The sequence below is a fragment of the Gopherus evgoodei genome, chromosome 2, assembly GCF_007399415.2.
Source record: "Gopherus evgoodei ecotype Sinaloan lineage chromosome 2, rGopEvg1_v1.p, whole genome shotgun sequence".
NCBI classification, from domain to species: Eukaryota; Metazoa; Chordata; order Testudines; family Testudinidae; genus Gopherus; species Gopherus evgoodei.
Window position 1 is genome coordinate 44,055,069 of NC_044323.1, and position 19,716 is coordinate 44,074,784.

Genomic DNA, 19,716 nt, shown 5'->3' on the forward strand with positions numbered 1-19,716 from the left:
TTTACAGGTTAAAGCAAACGAACATATACACAAATGAGTTGCAGTCTAAATCCTAAAAGTGAGAGTTGTAGTGATCTGTCAATTCACAATGTGTTTTGGCAAATCCAGGGATAACCCTGGAGGATCTCTTGGTTCAGTTTAGAGTCTATGGCCCTGTGAGAATGCAAACAGCGAAGACCTGAAAATTCTCTTATGACCCTTTATCTTTCTCATTTAGTCTTCCAGTCTATGAGATGAGCTCCCTTGCACGTTGCATTTCCAAGATTCAGTAAGGCCATTCATCTATTCTTGTGTTGCAATGTTCCTTAATGGCCAGTTTTAATCTTGATAAGTCTCCTGAATGGGTGGGAGAATCATTCCCATGCCTGGGTTCACAAGCTCAGTGCAAATGTTTTCAAAGTTATAAAGCAAAGTTTACATATTATTTTTGTAGCAGGGAAAACAGACATTGCAAGTGAGATTACTGCATGCAATAACTTACAAGCATTTTATAGCGCCTAAACACTAAATACATTACTATAAGACTAATATTATTTTGAACAATACTAACGTATAGGTGAGCTGGTTTGGCTTCCAGCGGTGAGTTTGTCAGTTCTTAGCTAAAGTCTTCAAGTGCCAGCTCTGGCCAAAACTGATTTGCCAGCATCGTAGAAAGCATTACTTGTTCATCCAGCTAATGAAAAAGTAGGAATTATTGTAAAACATCTTTTCACTATGAAAAAATAAACAGTCTTGTGTTTTCCCACATGTTATTTTGTTGTAATGGGTCATTTCATTTAGTCCCAATTAGCCTTGTGACAGCAAATTTTAAAACAATAAGATGAAATATGCTGATTCTCTCTGTACTGGCATAGTTGTTCACTGTGTGCGCTATTAACCCTCCACTAGCTCAACATGAGACTAGCAAAGCAATAAATAAAGGCGCTCATCATCTTTGACGTAGAAGACAGGAGAAGATAAATATGAGTCATCTAGGACAGTGTTCTCAAAGCTGGTCTGACACTTGTTCAGGGAAAGCCCCTAGCGGGCCAGGCAGGTTTGTTTACCTGCCGCATCCGCAGATTCGGCCCATCGCAGCTCCCACTGGCCGCTGCTCCAGGACAATGGGGGCTGCGGGAAGCAGTGGCCAGCGCATCCCTTGGCCCGCGCCGCTTCCCACAGCCCCCATTGGCCTGGAGCGGTGAAACGCGGTGAGTGGAAGAGCTGCGATCGGCTGAACCTGCGGACGCAGCAGGTAAACAAACCGGCCCAGCCTGCCAGGGGCTTTCCCTGAACAAGCGGCAGACTGGCTTTGAGAACCACTGATCTAGGATGAGCTTGTAACTACTGATGAATTCACTTATCACTGCTTGGCTATGTATAGGAAGCTTTTTGCAGTATTTTCTCTTTTAATAGATGCTGCTTGTAAGTACTGAAATGTTGGCATGTTAATAGGTGTATTCCTGACACACACACCTCATACACACTTTCCATCAACACAAGTGAGAACTACTCAGGTGCACGGATAAGAAAATATATCCGCGGGGGGGGGGGGGGTATATCAGGGCTGACCTTAGAGAGATGAGGTTAGACTTAACTGAGCTGATTTGCAGAAAACTAATATAAAAGGCAGAAAGAACTAAACCATTGGCATTTATGTATGTAATGTAAAGGAATTAGATCACTGGAAATGATTTTTTTTAATTGTCAAAGTAGAAAAATACCCAGCTGCTCATTTTGGTAGGAAAATAGATGGCAGCAGAAAATGAAAATAAGCATTTGGGGAATAGACGATAAAAGTTTCTACTAAATCTTAGGGCTTGTCTACACTACACAGTAATTATCAGTGTCTACATTACAGCCTTCCTCCCACCGATGTAAGTGCCCTACTACACTGACATCCGAACTCCACCCTCCAAGAGAGATATAAGGCTTATGTTGGTGCAGTTAGGGTGATGCAGTGCATGTGTAGACACTTCATCTGGTACACTGGCTGTCTTATCAGTTTCACAACAGAGCTGTGAAATTGACAAGAAAACCTGACAGCTGCCCCCTGCTTCCATGAAGAGCTGGGTGGCTGGACCCTGCTTCTGGCTTGGAGCTGGGGTGAGAAGCCTGGTGGGGGGACCCCCACACCCACTCCGTGCCAGGAGCCTGGCAGGGAGCGAGTTGGGGGCGGGCTGAGAAGCTGAGGTAGCTGGACCTCGCTCTCCTGGGGCAAGAAGCCCTGGGTGGCTTCTGGCAAGAAATGGGAGGACAAGAAACGCTGGGTGGCTTCTGCTGGCAGGGAATGAGGGCAGGGTGTGGGAGGAGCCCAACCTGCCTGGAGCCTGTGGGGCAGCCAGACTCTTGACAGGGAACTAAGAGACCAGGCTTTCAGCTCCCCACACTGCCCCTCTTAGGTCGGTGGAAGTGCTCCTGCTGAGTATGCTCAGCACTGATCCAAGGACTGTTGTGTGGACGTGCATTACTTCAGTAATTACTGCGGTGGGTGTGAGTCGACCTAATATAGCTTGACTTAGTTGCTTGGTTTAGTGTTTTACCATCCCTACCATATAGATCAGAATATTCAAACTTCTGTCACCTAAATAAAAGCGGTCTCATCTTCAGAGTTTCTGGAACAGTTGCAGCTTCCATTGTGAGTTCTCTGCGTTTTAGAAATCAGGCCACTTTTATTTAGGTGCCTAAATGTAGACTTCAAGTGCCTTAGTTTAGGTACCACATCTGAAAAATTATGGCCTGAGCCCTTAAATCTTGTAACTGAACATTCTGTATTGACTTCTGAAAAGAGAGGCTTAATGGCATTCTTTTTGCTGTGGTTATAACATTACCAGTTATGTTGTCTGCTGAACACTGTACCTCTTGATAGACCATCTGTAGGATGTCTGGCATTGGATGCAGTCAAAAAGAGGCTTCTGTTCTTCCTGTTTGTATGCATGCATGGTGGCTTGATGGTGACTGGAACAAGAAGTTTCAAAACAAAAGATATAATACAGACAAGACTACTTAACATTGCATATTAAAATATTTTGCTTGGGTGTATATATGTTGCCTCTTTCCCTGTTTTTTAAAAAAGCCTACTTTTTTTTTTATTTTTTTCCCCTAGAGACTTGAGAAAAGTGGATTTTTTAAAATTGGCTCTTTACCATTCCCCTCATACATTGTTTTGGCCAGAATTAGTCCTTAAAGTTCATATTACTAAAATCAATTTCAGACGTAGTAGCAGAAATAAAAACTAAAAATAAAGCAAAATGACACTAATAAATTACACACAGCTTTTTAGAAGAGCAGTGACTGCATGCTGTAGCTCTAATTATAGAAGATCGCAGAAGCAGCATTTTGTTGCATTCATGAGACTAAGAATTGTTCTACTTTGATGATACTCCATGGGGGATTCTGTGTCAAAAAATAAAATTCTGCATATTTTATCTGTCAAAATAATGCAACATAATCATATCTGTTTCAGTTGTTTTGGTAATTTATTTAAACTGCAATACAGAAAAAAGTTACAATAACTATTCAGCATTTCCTAAACGCATGAAACTTAAGTTACAAATAGTTGGTAACTAATACCCTGCATTCCAGTTATAATCCTGGATTTTCATTTAAATTACATTACAGAACGCCAAACCCTGCCCCCAAACTGGAACGTCATTTTAAATTGCTCAGACTTAAACACATGAAAGTTACACAGTTTTGCTAATAATTGTCCTGGACCTGGCTGTGTTTGTGTTGGGAAGTGTTTGCTTCCGATTGTCCTGACCATTTATTGACTGCTTGGTAAATGTTTTATTTGCCTCAAAGTCTCTTTTACTTACCCATTTAGGAAAAAAAAAAAAAGTCCTGAGCTGCAATCTAACCCAATAGTGCCATTTTGGCACAGGAAAAAGTGTGAAAACACATGGATCTTCCTAACTGATTCCCCTACTGTCATTTATAAGGCTTTACATCACTCTGGCAATGTAGGGACCTTAAAACTTTTACAGGTTTTGTGCTCCTTGGGGAATTGATTGAGAATGGGAACAGTTAACTAACAATAGGAACATTACTACACATTTCTGCCTTGGGGAAAGAGCCTTCCTCCTGCATAATTAAAAAGACCTACAGCCCCCCTGCCCAGTAGCAAGTGAGAGGGACAGTGTGTGTCTCGCTTATTGGTGGGCACACATGCCCAGCCCTGTCCCTTGACAGCAATGGTCTCCGTGCCCCCTCCCCGCCCCTCCAGCAGGCACGTGTGCCCAGCTCCCCTCCCCCTGCAGTGATTTGTATCTCTGAGGCCACGTCTACACTACAGCATAAAATCAAAATTATTAAAACCGGTTTTATAAAACTGGTTTTATAAAATCGATTTTATGCGTCCACACTAGGGCACATTAATTCGATGGTGTGTGTCCATGGTCCTAGGCTACCATCAATTTCCGGAGCGGAGCACTCTGGGTAGCTCAGTAAAAGAATGAGACCAATAACTTCAGTTTCCGTCCACACTAACCCTAAATCGATATAGTAATATCGATTTTAGGGTTACTCCTCTCGTTGGGGAGGAGTACAGAAATCGATTTTAAGAGCCCTTAAAATCGATTTAAAGTGCCTTGTAGTATGGACGGGTACAGCATTAAATCAATTTAACGCTGTTTAAATCAATTTAACGCTGTAGTGTGGACCAGGCCTGAGGCTGCTCCAGGCAGGCTGGACTAGAATGCTGTCTGGGAAGAGGTGCCTCTTCTCTGTTTCCCTGCCCCCCCCCCCCCATTTCTTTTGTATTTTTCTGCATGGAGTGCACAAATATGTCAGGAATATGAATTCTGCACCCTAGGATTCTGTCAGGAGTCTATCAGGATAATATCTTATTTATGAGTACAACCTGATGCCACAAGCTCACTTAGACATCATGTAAGATCTGGAGTCTGTACTTTGAGTCCTATAATAATATCAAAATACAGTGCAAACTATGATTATAATCTCTGCCTAAATAGACTAGCAAAATATTTTCAAGTGTAGACTGTCATGAATTTGACAAGTGTTTCGTAATGCTAGTGAAATTTGATTGTCTTGTAGCTCTCTTAAAAAAAAAAAAAAAAAAGCGATAGTAAGGCAGTTCCTGTTTTGACATAAGTTATTTAGCAGATTTATTTTTTATTTTACCCAGTGCTCTATCACATACCAAATCTTCTGCCCTTTAGGCTGCATGCATTTGTAACAGTTACATAGGCAGTCTCCAGAAAGTGCTAAAGTTAACCTTTCCACACTATTACTTACAGCCAGCAGCAGTTTAGCAGTGGCTCTAATTATCAGTCAAGCTGATATTAGGCTGGCTGTTCTTCATATATTCAGTTTATCTTGCATGTTATAAGAAATAGTTCAGCCAACACAAACAAGCACCATTTAACATCTTTGTATAAAACTGATCCTGTAAAGATACTCATTTTGGGGAAATTAAAGCATTTTGTTTGTTTAGATGTTCTTAGTAAAATGAAGTGCCCACCTTTTCAGAAAGATTATTTGAACCAAAGCAACATGCACCACAAGCTACAAATAATGAATTGCTCTGTCACCACCTGCAAGAGAATGATTATCTCATTGATGTCAGAACTTATTTTCTGTATGTGGCTTTCTAACATGACTCCTGGAAAGAGAAATAAAACAGCATACTCTGCAAAATAGATCTTGGTTCCAAGAGCTATTTTTTTGGTGGTACTATTGGTTTCTAATTTCACTAATAGTTTCTAGATAAAATCTTTCTGAAGTGAGTAGGTCCTATTAAAATGTGATCTGGAAAGGTCTCCTATTGAAACCCCGTTCTACATTTCTTCATTGATTCATTTGTGTGGTGAAGGAATTCTGAATTAGTGTCAATATTATATTCTCAGATAAAAATTAAACTAGAATTAAGGCTGAGTACAAATCAGTACTTTAAGAGGAAGAAACATTATAGCCATGTTGGAATTACAGCAATCCCAGGAAATTCAGAGTTGAAGTTAAATTTAAAAGAAGTCTAAACACATTAAGGTATTGAAATGCACAGTTAAGGCACCCAAACAATCTTAACTGTGCCCCATAGCAACACTATTCAATAACCATACAATTATGATTAGATCTTAATGGTATTTTGTAGTTAAAAAATAACAGCAGGAATATATAGGAGAGGTGCAACATTGCTATAAGAAAGGAAAGGGTTACTATAGACACAGCATTTGCAATGAGACAGACATTTGAAAGAATGATAAATGGAGGGTATAACAGAAAACTAACACATGCTGATGATCTGGCCCTTTTGTCTGCCAGCAAAGAGAAGTTGGTAAATAGGGTATCAGAATGGGCATTTGTGTTTGAAGGTGTTAACAAAAACTGAAGTGGAGTGGCCTGCTTGGCCATGGGGCAGGGCCTCATGCTTCCCCCACTCCCCACCACCACTCAGTCTCCCTGGTCTAGTCTCTCGTAGGTCTCATTGACTTTGGTCTCATTTCTGTTGAGTTTAGTGTATGAGTAGTGGTTTTAGGCTGTGATTTGCAGCAGGTCAGACTAGATGCTCTAGTGATCTGTTCTGGCCTTGAATTGTACAACTCTGACTCAAATTGACAGATTACTTAAATATTAGATCATTCAGTACTTGAAGAGTAAGTGCTACACTTAAGGGGAGAATATACTTTCTTTTTTCATATTTAACACCATTATTTGAAAGTTTTTTTTTTTCTAAGTATGAATTCAGTTTAGTCCTAACTATAGAACTGCAACCAGGGCTTCCATAATTCATGTAGGGCTTCATTCTTCAAGATCACAGGACACAGCATTTATACTCAGTTAATTTGAAATTCTGTCCATGGACTGTAGTATTGAGGCTCTTGTTTGTAAATAGCTGTTTGAGGGTCAGTAGTTGTAATATGTCTTTGTTTCTCTCCTGTGCAGTGCCTTTGGTGTAATGCAAAAAACACTTGTATGGACTATCCTGTGAGAAGTATTCTTCCATCGTCTTCACTGTGTCCACTCTACGATGCTCAATGGGGTGTTTGCTGGAGTAGGTACTAATAATAATTTTAATAAACAGATGTAATTACTTGTAATTCAAACTATAGTAAGATAATATTGATTTTTTATTCCAGAATTAAGTTGATTATAGTGTAGAATTTATGATTTAGAATATGTTCCATACCATCATCTTAATGGGATTCACAAAGGTATACTGCCTGAGATCCTTAGGAGTAGCCTTTTCAGGTACAGAGTAGGGGCAATCTGCCTTAGTAAGCACGTCAGCACCTTGACATTTAAAGGGGTTGTTATTCCAACTCTACAGGAGGTGGGATGATGTGTTTGCCCTCTTCACCTTGGATGAAGGCAGTCAGCATGATAGAAGCATGTTGCTGCTCTATTGGCTGCCTCCTGTGCGTGGCATGCACAGACAACTATGATGGCAGCAGAGAACTGGTACTGTACCAGTACTTCCACTGGAATAAATGTAGATGGAAAGTTCAAGAGTGTATGAGAGTGGCTCAGGCTGAGGATGGAGGTGTGTGGGCTGTGGGTGCTGAAGAGATGCAGTTGAGGTTAAAAAGTGGGGGAGAAGCTGACGAGTGGAATGGCATCACTACTTATTTCCTTTCTACAATTTGTGTTGACATTTTATGCAGTCTAGCAACTTTAATTCACAAATTAGTTTTATGTCTGAATAATGTAAGGATTGTGACCCCTATGGTCTGTGTAACTCGCATGGCTTGTCATTGTGAGAAGCTGTATGTTAGGAAGTTCTTGGTGCTATACAAAATAGGAAGTGATGATCCCTGCTGTGAATTCACAACCAAAATGGACCAACAAGAATCACTTGCGTGCATTAGGAGACATCAGGGTAGCTTGATTTAGATCAGATTTTAATCATGATTTAAATCAGCAAGCAGGAAATCTTGATTTAAGACGGGTGGACAAACTACGGCCCGCAAGCCATTTTAAGCTGGCCCGCAAGCCACACCACGCAGCCCAGCCCCGCTCCGGCTGGGGTGCTGGGTCCGAGACTGCACAACGCGGCTTGGCCCTGCTCCAGTGTTCCAGCTGGGGCATAGGGTCGGGGGCTGCACTATGTGGCTCCTGGAAGCCGTGGCATGGCCCTGCTCCGGCTCCTACATGCTCCAGTAGGAGCTGCAGGGGCAGTGTCTGTGGATGGAGCAGCGTGCGGAGCCGTCTGGCTGTGCCTCTGCGTAGGAGTCAGAGAATGGACATGCCACTGCTTCCGGGAGCCATTTGAGGTAAGCGCTGCTCGGAGCTTGCATCCCTGAGCCTCTCCCCATGCCCCAACCCCTGCCCTATCCCTGATACCCGTCCTGCTCTCCAAACCCCTCAATCTTAGCCCAGAGCATCCTTCTGCACCCCGAACGCCTCATCCCCACCCACACCCCAGCCAGAAGCTGCATCCTTTCCCACACCTCTGCCCCAACCCTGATCCCTCTCCTGCCCTCTGAACCCCTCGGTCCCAGCCCAGAGCACCCTCCTACACCCCAAACTCCTCATCGCTAGCCCCACCCCAGAGCCCAAACCCCGTCCCACATCCCAAACACAATTTTGTGAGCATTCATGGTCCTCTGTACAATTTGTATTCCCTGATGTGGCCCTCAGGCCAAAAACTTTCCCCACCCCTGATTTAAGACATGTTTTAATCATGTTTTGCAGTTGTACTTTCTAAGTTATTTTCCTAAGGAATAGCTGATTCTCATTGATTGATAGCCATTAAAACGTGTTGCTTTACAGATAAATATAGCCTGCACACCAGAGTTGGTGCTTTTCTCTCTGAGGATACACTGTATACAGTAATGCCTTGGTTAACGTGGTAGTTGTTCCTGAAAAATGCGGCTTTAAGCAAAACGATGTTAAGTGAATCCAATTTCCCCAAAAGAATTAATGCAAATGGGGGAGGTTAGGTTCCAGGGAAATTTTTTTCACTAGGTCTGTCTCTATATATACACACAGTATACATTTTAAACAAACAATTTAATACTGTACACAGCAATGATTGTAAACCTTGGTTGAGGTGCTGAAGTCAGAGGGTGGGATATTTCCCAGGGAATGTCTTACTGCTAAATGATGAACTAGAACAGCTGAGCCTTCAAGAGTTAACTTTGTTGTTGTTGTTGTTGCCTCACACTTTACAAGGCAGCACAAATGGAGGGAGAGGAAGACAGCATGGCAGACAGACATGAGAGAGATGCGCATTGCCCTTTTAAGTACACTGACCCCACTCTAAGTACGTTGCCTTTTTTAAGCAAGTTGAGACAGCAGCTACTGCTAGCAAGTTCCCTTCATCCCATTACTCTCCCCCACCCCCATGGAGATGGGGTAAGCGGGGGGGAGACAGGAGCAGAAGGGAGGGGAACACCCTAACATTAGCAGCCCTTCCCCCCTTTCTTCCCCCCCACCACCCCTGCACAGCAAGCAGGAGGTTCCTGGGAGCAGCTCCAAGGCAGAGGGCAGGAGCAGCACATGGCAGTGGGGGGAGGGACAGCTGAACTGTGGGCAATTGATAGCATAGGGAACTTAGGGGAGCAGGGAGCTAATGGGGGGGCTGGCGGTCCACCCTGGTTCCTAGCTCCAACGGGGTGCTCTTTTTGCAAGCAGTGGACAAAGCAGGCGGCTGCCAAACAACATTATAAGGGAGCATTGCACAACTTTAAACGAGCATGTTCTCTAATTGATTAGCAACATAATGAAACAATGTTAACCGAGACGACTTTAAATGAGGAGTTAATGTACACATTTATTTAAGCTGTTCTATATCTTAACTTACATATATTCAGATTCTTAGTTTTTCGATTTTATATCATGTTAGAAAATGGTGAATGATGATGTATTCCTTATTTACTAGATAACTAATTTTTAACTTGCAATTTGTACCAAGCTCCGTTTGGATGGAAATTCAAATTCAATTAAAATGCACATACACAAATTAAAAAAAGCTGTTATATTAAAAAATACTATCTTAAATGTGATGGATACATAAGAAAACAGTTTTTTAAGAAACTTATCAATACATATTTTCCCTTTTAAAACTAACCGATTTCTTAAAGAAAAGAGATATTATCTGTAGTTAATTAACTGGGTTTTGGTTACCATGTCCTTCAAGATTTTAGAACTAGTAGATCTTATCCTCTCACACTTATGTTTTAGTCATAGAGTTAAAGAGGAGAACAAGCTTTCCTGCTTTTTTCAACTCTCAATTAGTTTCTTAACTTTGCATGAGTTGGTCATTGAACTTAACTAGTTGAATAAACTGAAATTAAGAAAATATTCTTTCTGTATCTGCAGAAGAGGCTATTGCTGTCAAAAGCTGGTTTAGTAGTTCAACAGATTGTGGTTCCAGGTGCTTAGCTTAGCCAGTGACTTTCATTTCCGTGGTTTGACTGTCTTTAAAATTAAAGTTGAAATTGACAGCCTATGTTAAGGCCTAAAATTACAATATAAAAATTTTTTTTGCATTTAATTTAAATTAAGCTGTATGTTTTTTTCCAAATTTTAAATAGGTATATTTAAAAAACTATTTAATTTAAATTTAAAAAATCCAGTTTTTTATTTAATAAGATAAAATTTATCTGCTCTGGGAGACATGGAGGAAGGCTGTCTTTCAGCAGTGGTGACAGATTTTAAAGAGATTTACAATTAATAAATATTGTTCCTTTGAACTGTTTAATTTACTTGCTTTTAAAAGAGAAACTCAAACTACATATTCCTGAAAACTGATGATCACTGTTCAACTTCTGATGCCAAACGGTGGACTGAAAAGACAAATTCTTTCCTGCATATCATTAGTATGGGAAGTACTTGCAATTATTTTAGACAGGTTTTCAATTTGTAGACTGACAGTAGCTTAACCACGAAATGAAAACTTCATAATAGCACACCTTCAGCGAAATAACTGAGCAGTTGCCAAAAGACTTTCTCTTCCCCTTCTCTCCTTCCTCCCCAGCTTATTACAAGTTCTGTACTGCAGCATGCCATATGAGTGTATGGTCTCATGGAGTTTGTCCAGACACAGCAGGGAACTAATTCCCCCCCACTTGAGGATGGTGCTGTTATTTCTTTGTCGCAAATGAAATGAAGCAAAGCCACTTATTTTTGACTCACTGTTGCTGAAAATGAACAGTGCTGCTCGTGAAATGTATTTTCATGTTCATCTGTGTATTGGTGGAAAATGGAAAGCTGGGGAACAAATAGCTCCCAGATACCAGTGATATCTGGAACCTGACATGCTGACAAATGGTTGCTCAAAGGTAAAGGAGGAAGACAAGGAGTGTAAAAGGAACATCAATTAAATTTATTGTATTTTCATGAATAAATAAGTAAATGAAGTAACTGGTGGACGCAGGAACACAGACTAACATTGATAGTTGTTCCATTTTGTTGATAAATTGTATAGTCCATTGCTTGACCACTCTTTCGGTTTTTATCCGTGTGTTGACATACCCTAAGAGAGCAGAGACAATTGGGCATATAATCTACCATTTACTCTTGGAATGTGGTCCGTTTCCCTCATGCCGCTGATTTACTTACAACCCCAGTAAAGTTGTTGCATGAAAATTAGAGTATAGATGGTGGTTGTTTGAGTCAGTGTTTGTTTGAAGTTACAGTGGCCCCTCTTAAATTACCTGAGATGTTAGGCTACAAACAGGGTCAATCTAATTATAACAATTGTTAATAAACTTAATTACAATCTAATTTGTTCAAAAATAATCTGTTCATACGATTTTTATGAATTTTAACTATGGAGAAGAATTAATATTGTTCCAATATTCAGATCATCAGGACAAGGAAAATACTGACAAGATGCTAAATTGTTTAGAGTCCATTTTTAAAATTGCCTTATATACTCAATCATAAGCCGGTTTGTTTATAAGCTGACAACCCCCCCCCCGCCCCCTCGGTGGATAAGTAAAAATGGAAAATTTTTATAACCTATTCATAAGCCAACCCTATAATTCAGGGATCAGCAAACTTTGGCTGCCGGGCCATCAGGATAAGCCGCTGGCGGGCTGAGATGGTTTGTTTACCTCGAGCATCCGCAGGCACGGAGGTAAACCTAAGTAAACAAAAGCAGCAAAGAATCCTGTGGCATCTTATAAACTAACAGATGTTAGAAGGTGCCACAGGATTCTTTGCTGCTTTTACAGATACAGACTAACACGGCTACCCATCTGATAAGTAAACAAAGTGTCCCGGCATACCAGCGGCTTACCCTGATAGTCTGGGACAGCAACTGGTGGGGAAATTTTTTTGGGGTGGGGGGGTCGGGTCTGGGAGTCAGAGGAGTAACCCCTGTGACCACCCCTCACAAGACCCCACCCCTAGCCTGGGACCTCCCTTCCTCCCGCCCCCCGTCCCATCCCTTCCCACCTTATCTGGGGAGGTCCAGGGGAGGATATCTGTGGCCTGGCTGGAGCTGCTCCTGCAGGCTGGGCAGCGCAGCCGCGGCCTGCTCTAGCGGGCCGGGGGGAGAGAAATGTGGCCAGAAGCAGAGACACTCTGGCCCTGCCTCTTCCCTTCTGTCTCTGCTGGCTGTGCTGCCTATCCTTGCTCTCTCTGTTGGGGGAGCGGCTGTGTCCCACCTCTCCCTCTCTATACCCGTTCATAAGCCGATCCCCTTCTCTGGTGCTTCCCCTTTTTTACTAAAAAAATTCAGCTTATGAACGAGTATATACGGTAATTTGAACTTGTTTGTCAGTTCTCAGAAAACTCCATTCTGTAGTCAGTGAGTATTTGCTGTAAGTTTGGGGAGGATATACATTTTCATCAAAACAAAGAGGTTGACTCCCTGCTGTCAGTGCAAAATGGAGGTCACACTTAACTGTTGAGATGGACCAATATCTTCATAATTATTGAAGTGTGCCAGTCAGAAGCATTAAGGATGCATCTTGATTTCTTCTTTGATAGGCCTTTTTCCTACAACTCAGCAAAAACATCAATTTTAGATTAAAAAAAAAACAAAACCACAAAGTTAGTGAATTATTTAAGAGTCAGGTGAAAATTAGTCATAGTGAGGGGAGATATGTCATCAAGAAAGATATTGCAGGATTTGGGGTGGGGACAAGACAACAGAAAAGGGAAGCAAGAATGATCAAGGCCATGGAAAAACTCTCATATGGAGAGGTACTGAAAAGAATGGGGTTGTGAGATGTACGAGGGAATATGAAGAAGAAAATCTAAAATAATGAATCTTAGATTATCAGGGTTAGAAGGGACTTCAGGAGATCATCTAGTCAGGCCCTGCTTTGAGCAGGGGGTTGAATTTCCCAATTAAATCATCCCAGCCAAGGCTTTGTCAAGCGTGACATTAAAAACTCCTAAGAAAGGAGATTCCACCACCTCCCTAGGTAACGCATTCCAGTGCTGCTTCACCCTCCTAGTGAAAAAGTTTTTCCTAATATCCAATCTAAACCCCTCCTCCCCCCTGCAACTTGAGACCATTACTCTTTGTTCTGTCATCTGGTACCACTGAGAACAGTCTCGATCTATCCACTTTGGAACCCCCTTTCAGATAGTTGAAAGCAGCTATCAAATCCCCCTCATATTCTTCTCTTCTGCAGACTGACTAATCCCAGTTCCCTCAGCCTCTCCTTGTAAATCATGTGCTCCAACCCCCTAATAATTTTTGTTTCCCTCCACTGGACTCTTTCCAATTTTCCCACATCCTCCTTGTAATGTGGGGCCCAAAACTGAACACACTACTCTGGATGAGGCCTCACCAATGCCAAATAGAGGGGAATGATCACCTCCCTCAATCTGCTGACAGTGCTTCTGCTTATGCAGCCCAAAATACCGTTAGCCTTCTTGGCAACAAGGGCACACGGTTGACTCATATCCAGCGTCTCATCCACTGTAACCTCTAGGACCTTTTCTGCAGAACTGCTTCCTAGCCAGTCGGTCCCTAGTCTGTAGGAGTGCATGGGATTCTTCCTTCCTAAGTGCAGGACTCTGCACTTGTCCTTGTTGAACCTCATCAGATTTCTTTTGGTCCAATCCTCCAATTTGTTTAGGTCCCTTTGTATCCGTCTCTACCCTCCAGCATATCTATTACTTCTCCCAGTTTAGTGTCATCTTCCAACTTGCTGAGGGTGCAGTCCACAACATCCTCCAGATCATTAATGAAGATATTGAACAAAACTGACCCTTGGGGCACTCTGCTTGATACCAGCTGCCAGCTAGACATGGAGCCATTGATCACTACCTGTTGAGCACAATGATCTAGCCAGCTTTCTATCCACCTGATATTATAGTTCAGAGGTGGGCAAACTATGGCCCGCAGGCCACATTCGGCCCATGGGACCCTTCTGCCTGGCCCTTGAGTTCCTGGCCCAGGAGGCTACCCCCAGCCCTTTCCCTGCTGTTCCCCCTCCTCTGCAGCTTCAGCTTGCTCTGCCGCTGGTGCAGTGATCTGGGGGGTGGGGCTGCGAGCTTCTTGGGGCAGTGCAGCTGCAGAGCCCAGCCTGACCTGATGCTCTGTGCTGCGCGGTGGCAACGGCCTGGCAGGCTCCAGCTGGGTGGCACGGCTGTAGCACCACAAGCCACTGGTGCTCCAGGCAGCACAGTAAGGGGGCAGGGAGCAGGGTTGTTGTATAGAAGGCAGAAGAGTTCAGGGGGGTGGTCAGGGGGCGGGGGTGTGGATACGGGTTGGGGTGGTCAGAGGGTGGGGAACAAGGGGGTTGAATGGGGACAGAGGTCCTGGGGGAGGCTGTCAGGAATGAGAGGAGGGGTTGGATGGGGCAGTGTGGGGAAGCAGGGGTTCTGGCTGTGGTCAGGGGACAGGGAGCAGGGGGATGGATGGGGCAGGGGTTGTCAGGGAACGCAGGGGGGCTGAATGGGGCAGGAGCCCGGGGGGGGCAGATAAGGGTGGGGGCTGGGCTAAGACCCCCTCCCCTAACCGCCCTCCATACAATTTCCGAAACCTGATGCGGCCCTCCGGCCATTTCCCGCCCTGTTATAGTCCATTCATCCAGTCCATACTACTTTAACTTGCTGGAGACCATATCAAAAGCTTTGCTAAAGTCAAGAAATAAGTCCACTGCTTTTCCCTCATCCACAAAGCCAGTTATCATGGAAGGCAAGTAGGTTACTCAGGCATGACTTGCCCTTGGTGAATCCATGCTGACAGTTCCTGATTGCTTTCCTTGCGTTATGAGTGACAGAAAGTATGTAGATCAGGAACTTTACTTCTCCTGTCCATAATTCAAAAAGATATTTAATGAAACTGAAGGATGAGAAATTCAAAACCGACAAAAGGAAATAATTTACATGCAACCTGTAATTAGACTGTAGAACTCATTTCCACAGAAAGTCACTGAGGCTAAGAATTTAGCAAATTCAGAAAAGATTGAATGTTTATATGTATATCCAGAGTAGTCATTATTATAAATTTTTTGAGAGGATATTGAATCTCTTGCTTCAGGGCAAGCAAATCTCTAATTGTTAGACACCAGAATAAGATCTAATGGGGGGCATATTACCCCACATCTATCACTGCAAGGGTCTTAAACCTTCCTCTGAAGCATCTGGTACTGGCCACTGTTGGTGCTGAATTAGATGAGGTGTGACAATGTCTGATCCAGTATGGCAATTCCCATGTTACTACAAATCTCTACTTTCTGTAGCAGGAATCTTTCCTTTTTAAGATCCCTTTCACAGGTGCCTCAACACAGATTAAATCTTGCAGTGGAATGTCAAGCTAAGGAATACATTTGAGAATGCAATGTCTTAAAATTGTTTTCTTGGTTCTACATAATGATGTTACGGAGCTCTGTCATTTAATGCCATAATAACAAGTCCATCATTGTAAACTTCTGGCCTTTTGATGTGAAGGAATAGAGTAGACACACCCGTGAGCTGTATTGGAGATCTGTTGCAGCAAGCAGTTATGGTGAGAAAAGGGGATAAAATAAGGGATGAGATCTGGGAGAGTTGAGAACACTTTTTTAAAAGCAAAAACGAAAAAAAAAACCTTGCTTTTCTAACACCCGTTCTTCCTTTCATCTCTAAACTCATTGAATGCACAGTCCACAACTACTGTCTAGAGTTCTTCTCCTCCAATTCCATTCCTAATCCTCTCCAATCCATTTTTTGTCTCTTGCATTCCACTGAAGCAGCTTTCATCAAACCTAATGACCTCTTCCCTGGCCAAAACTCAGAACGTATGGATGAGGCCAGGATTTAACCTTGCAAGTTGTTGACTCATGGTTCATAGCTTAATAAAAAAAAATCTATGCTCTATACAGATCTCCCAGATACTTTCAGTGGTTGTAAATCGCCCAGTTATGCAAAAATACCTTATAAAACACTCTCTGTAACTGAGAAAATCATAGTGCATGAAGAAAAATTGGGGGAGAACGTCCATTGCCATGTCAAAATCTGAGATGAGGATGTGTTTTTATATACAAGAGTAGAATGGACAGTTTAAAAGGAGAGGGCTAACAAAGGTTAAAACAATCTGATCTCATTAATCTGGTGAATATTTTTATTCAGTGAGTGACGGTGGAGGAGTTCTTATGTGAAACTGTACAAGGTGTTGCTTTAGCGGCTATTCTTCTAAAACTCTCTTTAAGAGTACTGCATAAAGAAACCAAAGATGAAATTGAGAATTACTGACTAAAATGTTCATCAGAGGAAGCGGGGAGAAGACAAATGACCAGTGCTCAAGTCTTACAAGTTGTTTAATTTTATTTATATATATACACACACACACGTATATATTTATTTTACAGTGAACTTTGAAGCCTTCATCATTGCCATAGCTGTAATAGCAGGACTCATCCTGCTGTCCATTGCTGTCTGTTGCTGTTACTGCTGCTACTGCAGAAGGCGTTCTAGGGGGTAAATATATTTTTCTTTTATTAGCTTTGTTGGTCCTACAATGCATAATTTCCAATAGTTCTACTAGAAATTTAATTTGGAAATAAAACAAATTTGTTGTTTTTTTGGTTAAGAGATGTAAACATATTTATTTACCCGACTCTGGTATTCTTTAATAACATCTTCCTGGTAAGAAAGTCAAATGAAAAAAGTGTGTACACACACTTTCACTCTCTCTATATATTTTAGAAATCATATGTATGGTGTGTCTAAAACTTAGCGATCATCTTAACAGGAATTTTTTCCAAAGATTGCTGTAAAATTATTTTTTTAAACAAAGCTTTAATATTTAATTATACAAAATGTGGCATGTAATTATTAGAGAAGGTAGTTGAATCAAAGTACATTAGATGGCAAATTAAATTAGCTCTGCATTTACACTTTGAGTTAATATTCATTCTACACTGAAACAGGTTCATGGTGGCAGCTACAGTATCCATTGAGGACAGGCTGTGGTTATAAGATAAATTTGTTTTCTTCATTTCACTTGTTTTAAATTATTGTATTACTGTCTTCTGAGATTAGATGTCTTCTGCACAAAGTTCATTTTTTTAAAAATGAACAAATACCACATCCTGAGTCTGCTACCTGCCAGGGTACATAAAAATAATTGATTTAAAAAATAAAATAAAATCTGATTTTGTTTAAATTATAAGATTTTTTTTTCTTTTTAAAAATCTGGTTAAAATGAGCCTGTCTTAAATTCATATTTAGCTTAAGGCCTAAACTTAGTATACTTTAGTTGTAAATGTGAAACATGTTTTGATAAGGGACACTTATATATCCAAAACATTTAAGGCTGTTTTGTTTTAATAAAATTTAAATTCTATTTTGTATTTAATTAAAATTCAGTTACTTTTCTAATTCAGCTTGACACAAATCATGAGCAAAAAGTTATCTAGTAAATAAGCAATATATCGCTCATCATTTTCTAACATACTAAAATGTACAGCTAATAAGAATCTGGAAATATTAAGCCATGTAATTGCTTAAATAAAAGTATATGGTTGTAGTGTACACTCCTAGTTAGTAAAAGGATGTACCAAATCTAGTATAAAAGCCTTATCGAGTTATCACCATTAAAACATGTTGATTTACATCAACCAATGAGAATGCATCTTTCTTTAGAAAATAACTAGAGTATAAATGGAAAAATTGATTAAAATCAGTTATTTAAATTGAGGTTTCCACTTGGTGATTGATTCAAACATGATCTCAATCTACCCTGTTGTGCGGTGTGGTTTTTGGACACTTTTTTTTTTTGTTTGTTTTTAAATTTTTCCTGAATCAAGCCCCCAAGATTAATGGTGGTGGTAGCAGGGCCTGGTATGAAACAAGCTGCCTAACTACTGGCTGAGGAAGGTCCTGGATTAAGAGCTCAAAAGCAGTGAGTCTGTGAATGGCTTTCCATGTGCCATCTAGGCATCCTTGGTCACTTGTCTGTGAATGAAGCTACTTGGTTTGTTTGTACTGATCCTGAATGGTGAAATGCTCATACCATGTAATTCCATTAGAAGGGTATATGCCAACAGGCTCATCCTTTGATAGATGTAACAAATTCAGTTAGTGTCTTGAAATTTAAGCTAGTATAAGTTTTATGTATATTTTTATGCAGTTCAGTCTTTGATTAAAAATTAAAGGTTTTGCAGATCATGAAACATTTTATTATTTAAATCCAAAATATAATCTTATAATTACATTTAAAATAGAAATGTGTGAAGTTCATTAGTGAATACCATGTACCATAAAATAAATGTTTCAACTCTGATAGCATTATGAATAAGTGCAGCTCTACTTACAGTACAGGATAGAGTATTTAGCTACAGGCAGTATGACAAAGTTGGTAGTATTACTAACACTGGGAGCACTAAATATTTCCATTTGAAACTAAATTAATTGTCCCATTTCCATTTCTACAAATAATCATGAAAAGTTCATGAGTGGCAAATTAAATATTTGAGTTTAGAGATAATAGAGCAAGGAGTTTCTTTTAAGGCTAGTTCATGCCTGAACAAAAATGGGCCAGGAAGAGGAATAAAATTAGCATCTATCCTGTATAAACAAAGCAACATTTCAATATAGCTTAGAGTCCAGGCGCTTGAGCCTGCTTCAGGGTATTTCAGCTAGCAGTCAGTAGACTCTCTCAGGAATCAGTTGTCAGAGATGCTATTTTCCTTTAATTTACACAAATGTCATGATCATAGTAGAGAGAGGTACCTTTTTGCTCAGAGGCTTTGAGGATGCCTAAATTAGTTTCCAGCTTTACAAAAATTAAACATTCCTAAGATCTTGGAGGGTTTCTGAAGTTCACTTGTTGCCGCAGGTTTAATTCTTTAATTGTTTGTCATACTTCAAAGGGATCCAGTAAGCAGTGTCTTATTTAATTTGCATATGAGATGACAGCAAGAGTTTTGGGTTTTTTTTGTTTTTGTTTGTTTGTTTGTTTGTTTGTTTGTTTTAAATGGTGGTGCATAATCCTAATTGAGACACTTTCTAGAAAATAGTGTTCATTGGGGCAGCACAAGTGTCCCCTTGTGGCACTGCGTATTTGGAGAGCGCTTATAAGGGCAGTGCAGTCTCAACCAGCTCTAGTCCTTTCTTTCCTCCGTTGCATAGGGATTGGGACTTTCTCTCCATATCTGGAGGAATTTCTAAGGTTCTATACACCAAATATCCTGTCCTCTTGTTTGTTGTTTTTTGTTAGTTGCTTTAGAATGTATAGATATTACTCTATTTGTGCCATTGCACTGTTCTCTTCTCAGTTTTGGTCCCTATGCCAGTGAAATAGAACTGATCTGTAGCTACCAAGAAGCAAGGCCGGCTCCAGGGGTTTTGCCACCCCAAGCAGCCAAAAAAAAAAAGCCACAG

At 41.0% G+C, this 19,716-nt stretch overlaps 1 protein-coding gene across 1 annotated transcript in view; it reads left to right on the forward strand.

Annotated features, from left to right (window-relative positions):
- The window catches only part of LOC115645615 (pituitary tumor-transforming gene 1 protein-interacting protein-like), a 54,731-nt gene that overhangs the window by 6,713 nt on the left and 28,302 nt on the right, over positions 1-19,716 (forward strand). The window contains exons 3-4 of the mRNA XM_030550520.1: positions 6,883-6,991; positions 16,701-16,809. Of these exons, the coding sequence (XP_030406380.1) occupies positions 6,883-6,991; positions 16,701-16,809 (218 nt within the window). The remainder of the gene's footprint in view (positions 1-6,882; positions 6,992-16,700; positions 16,810-19,716) is intronic.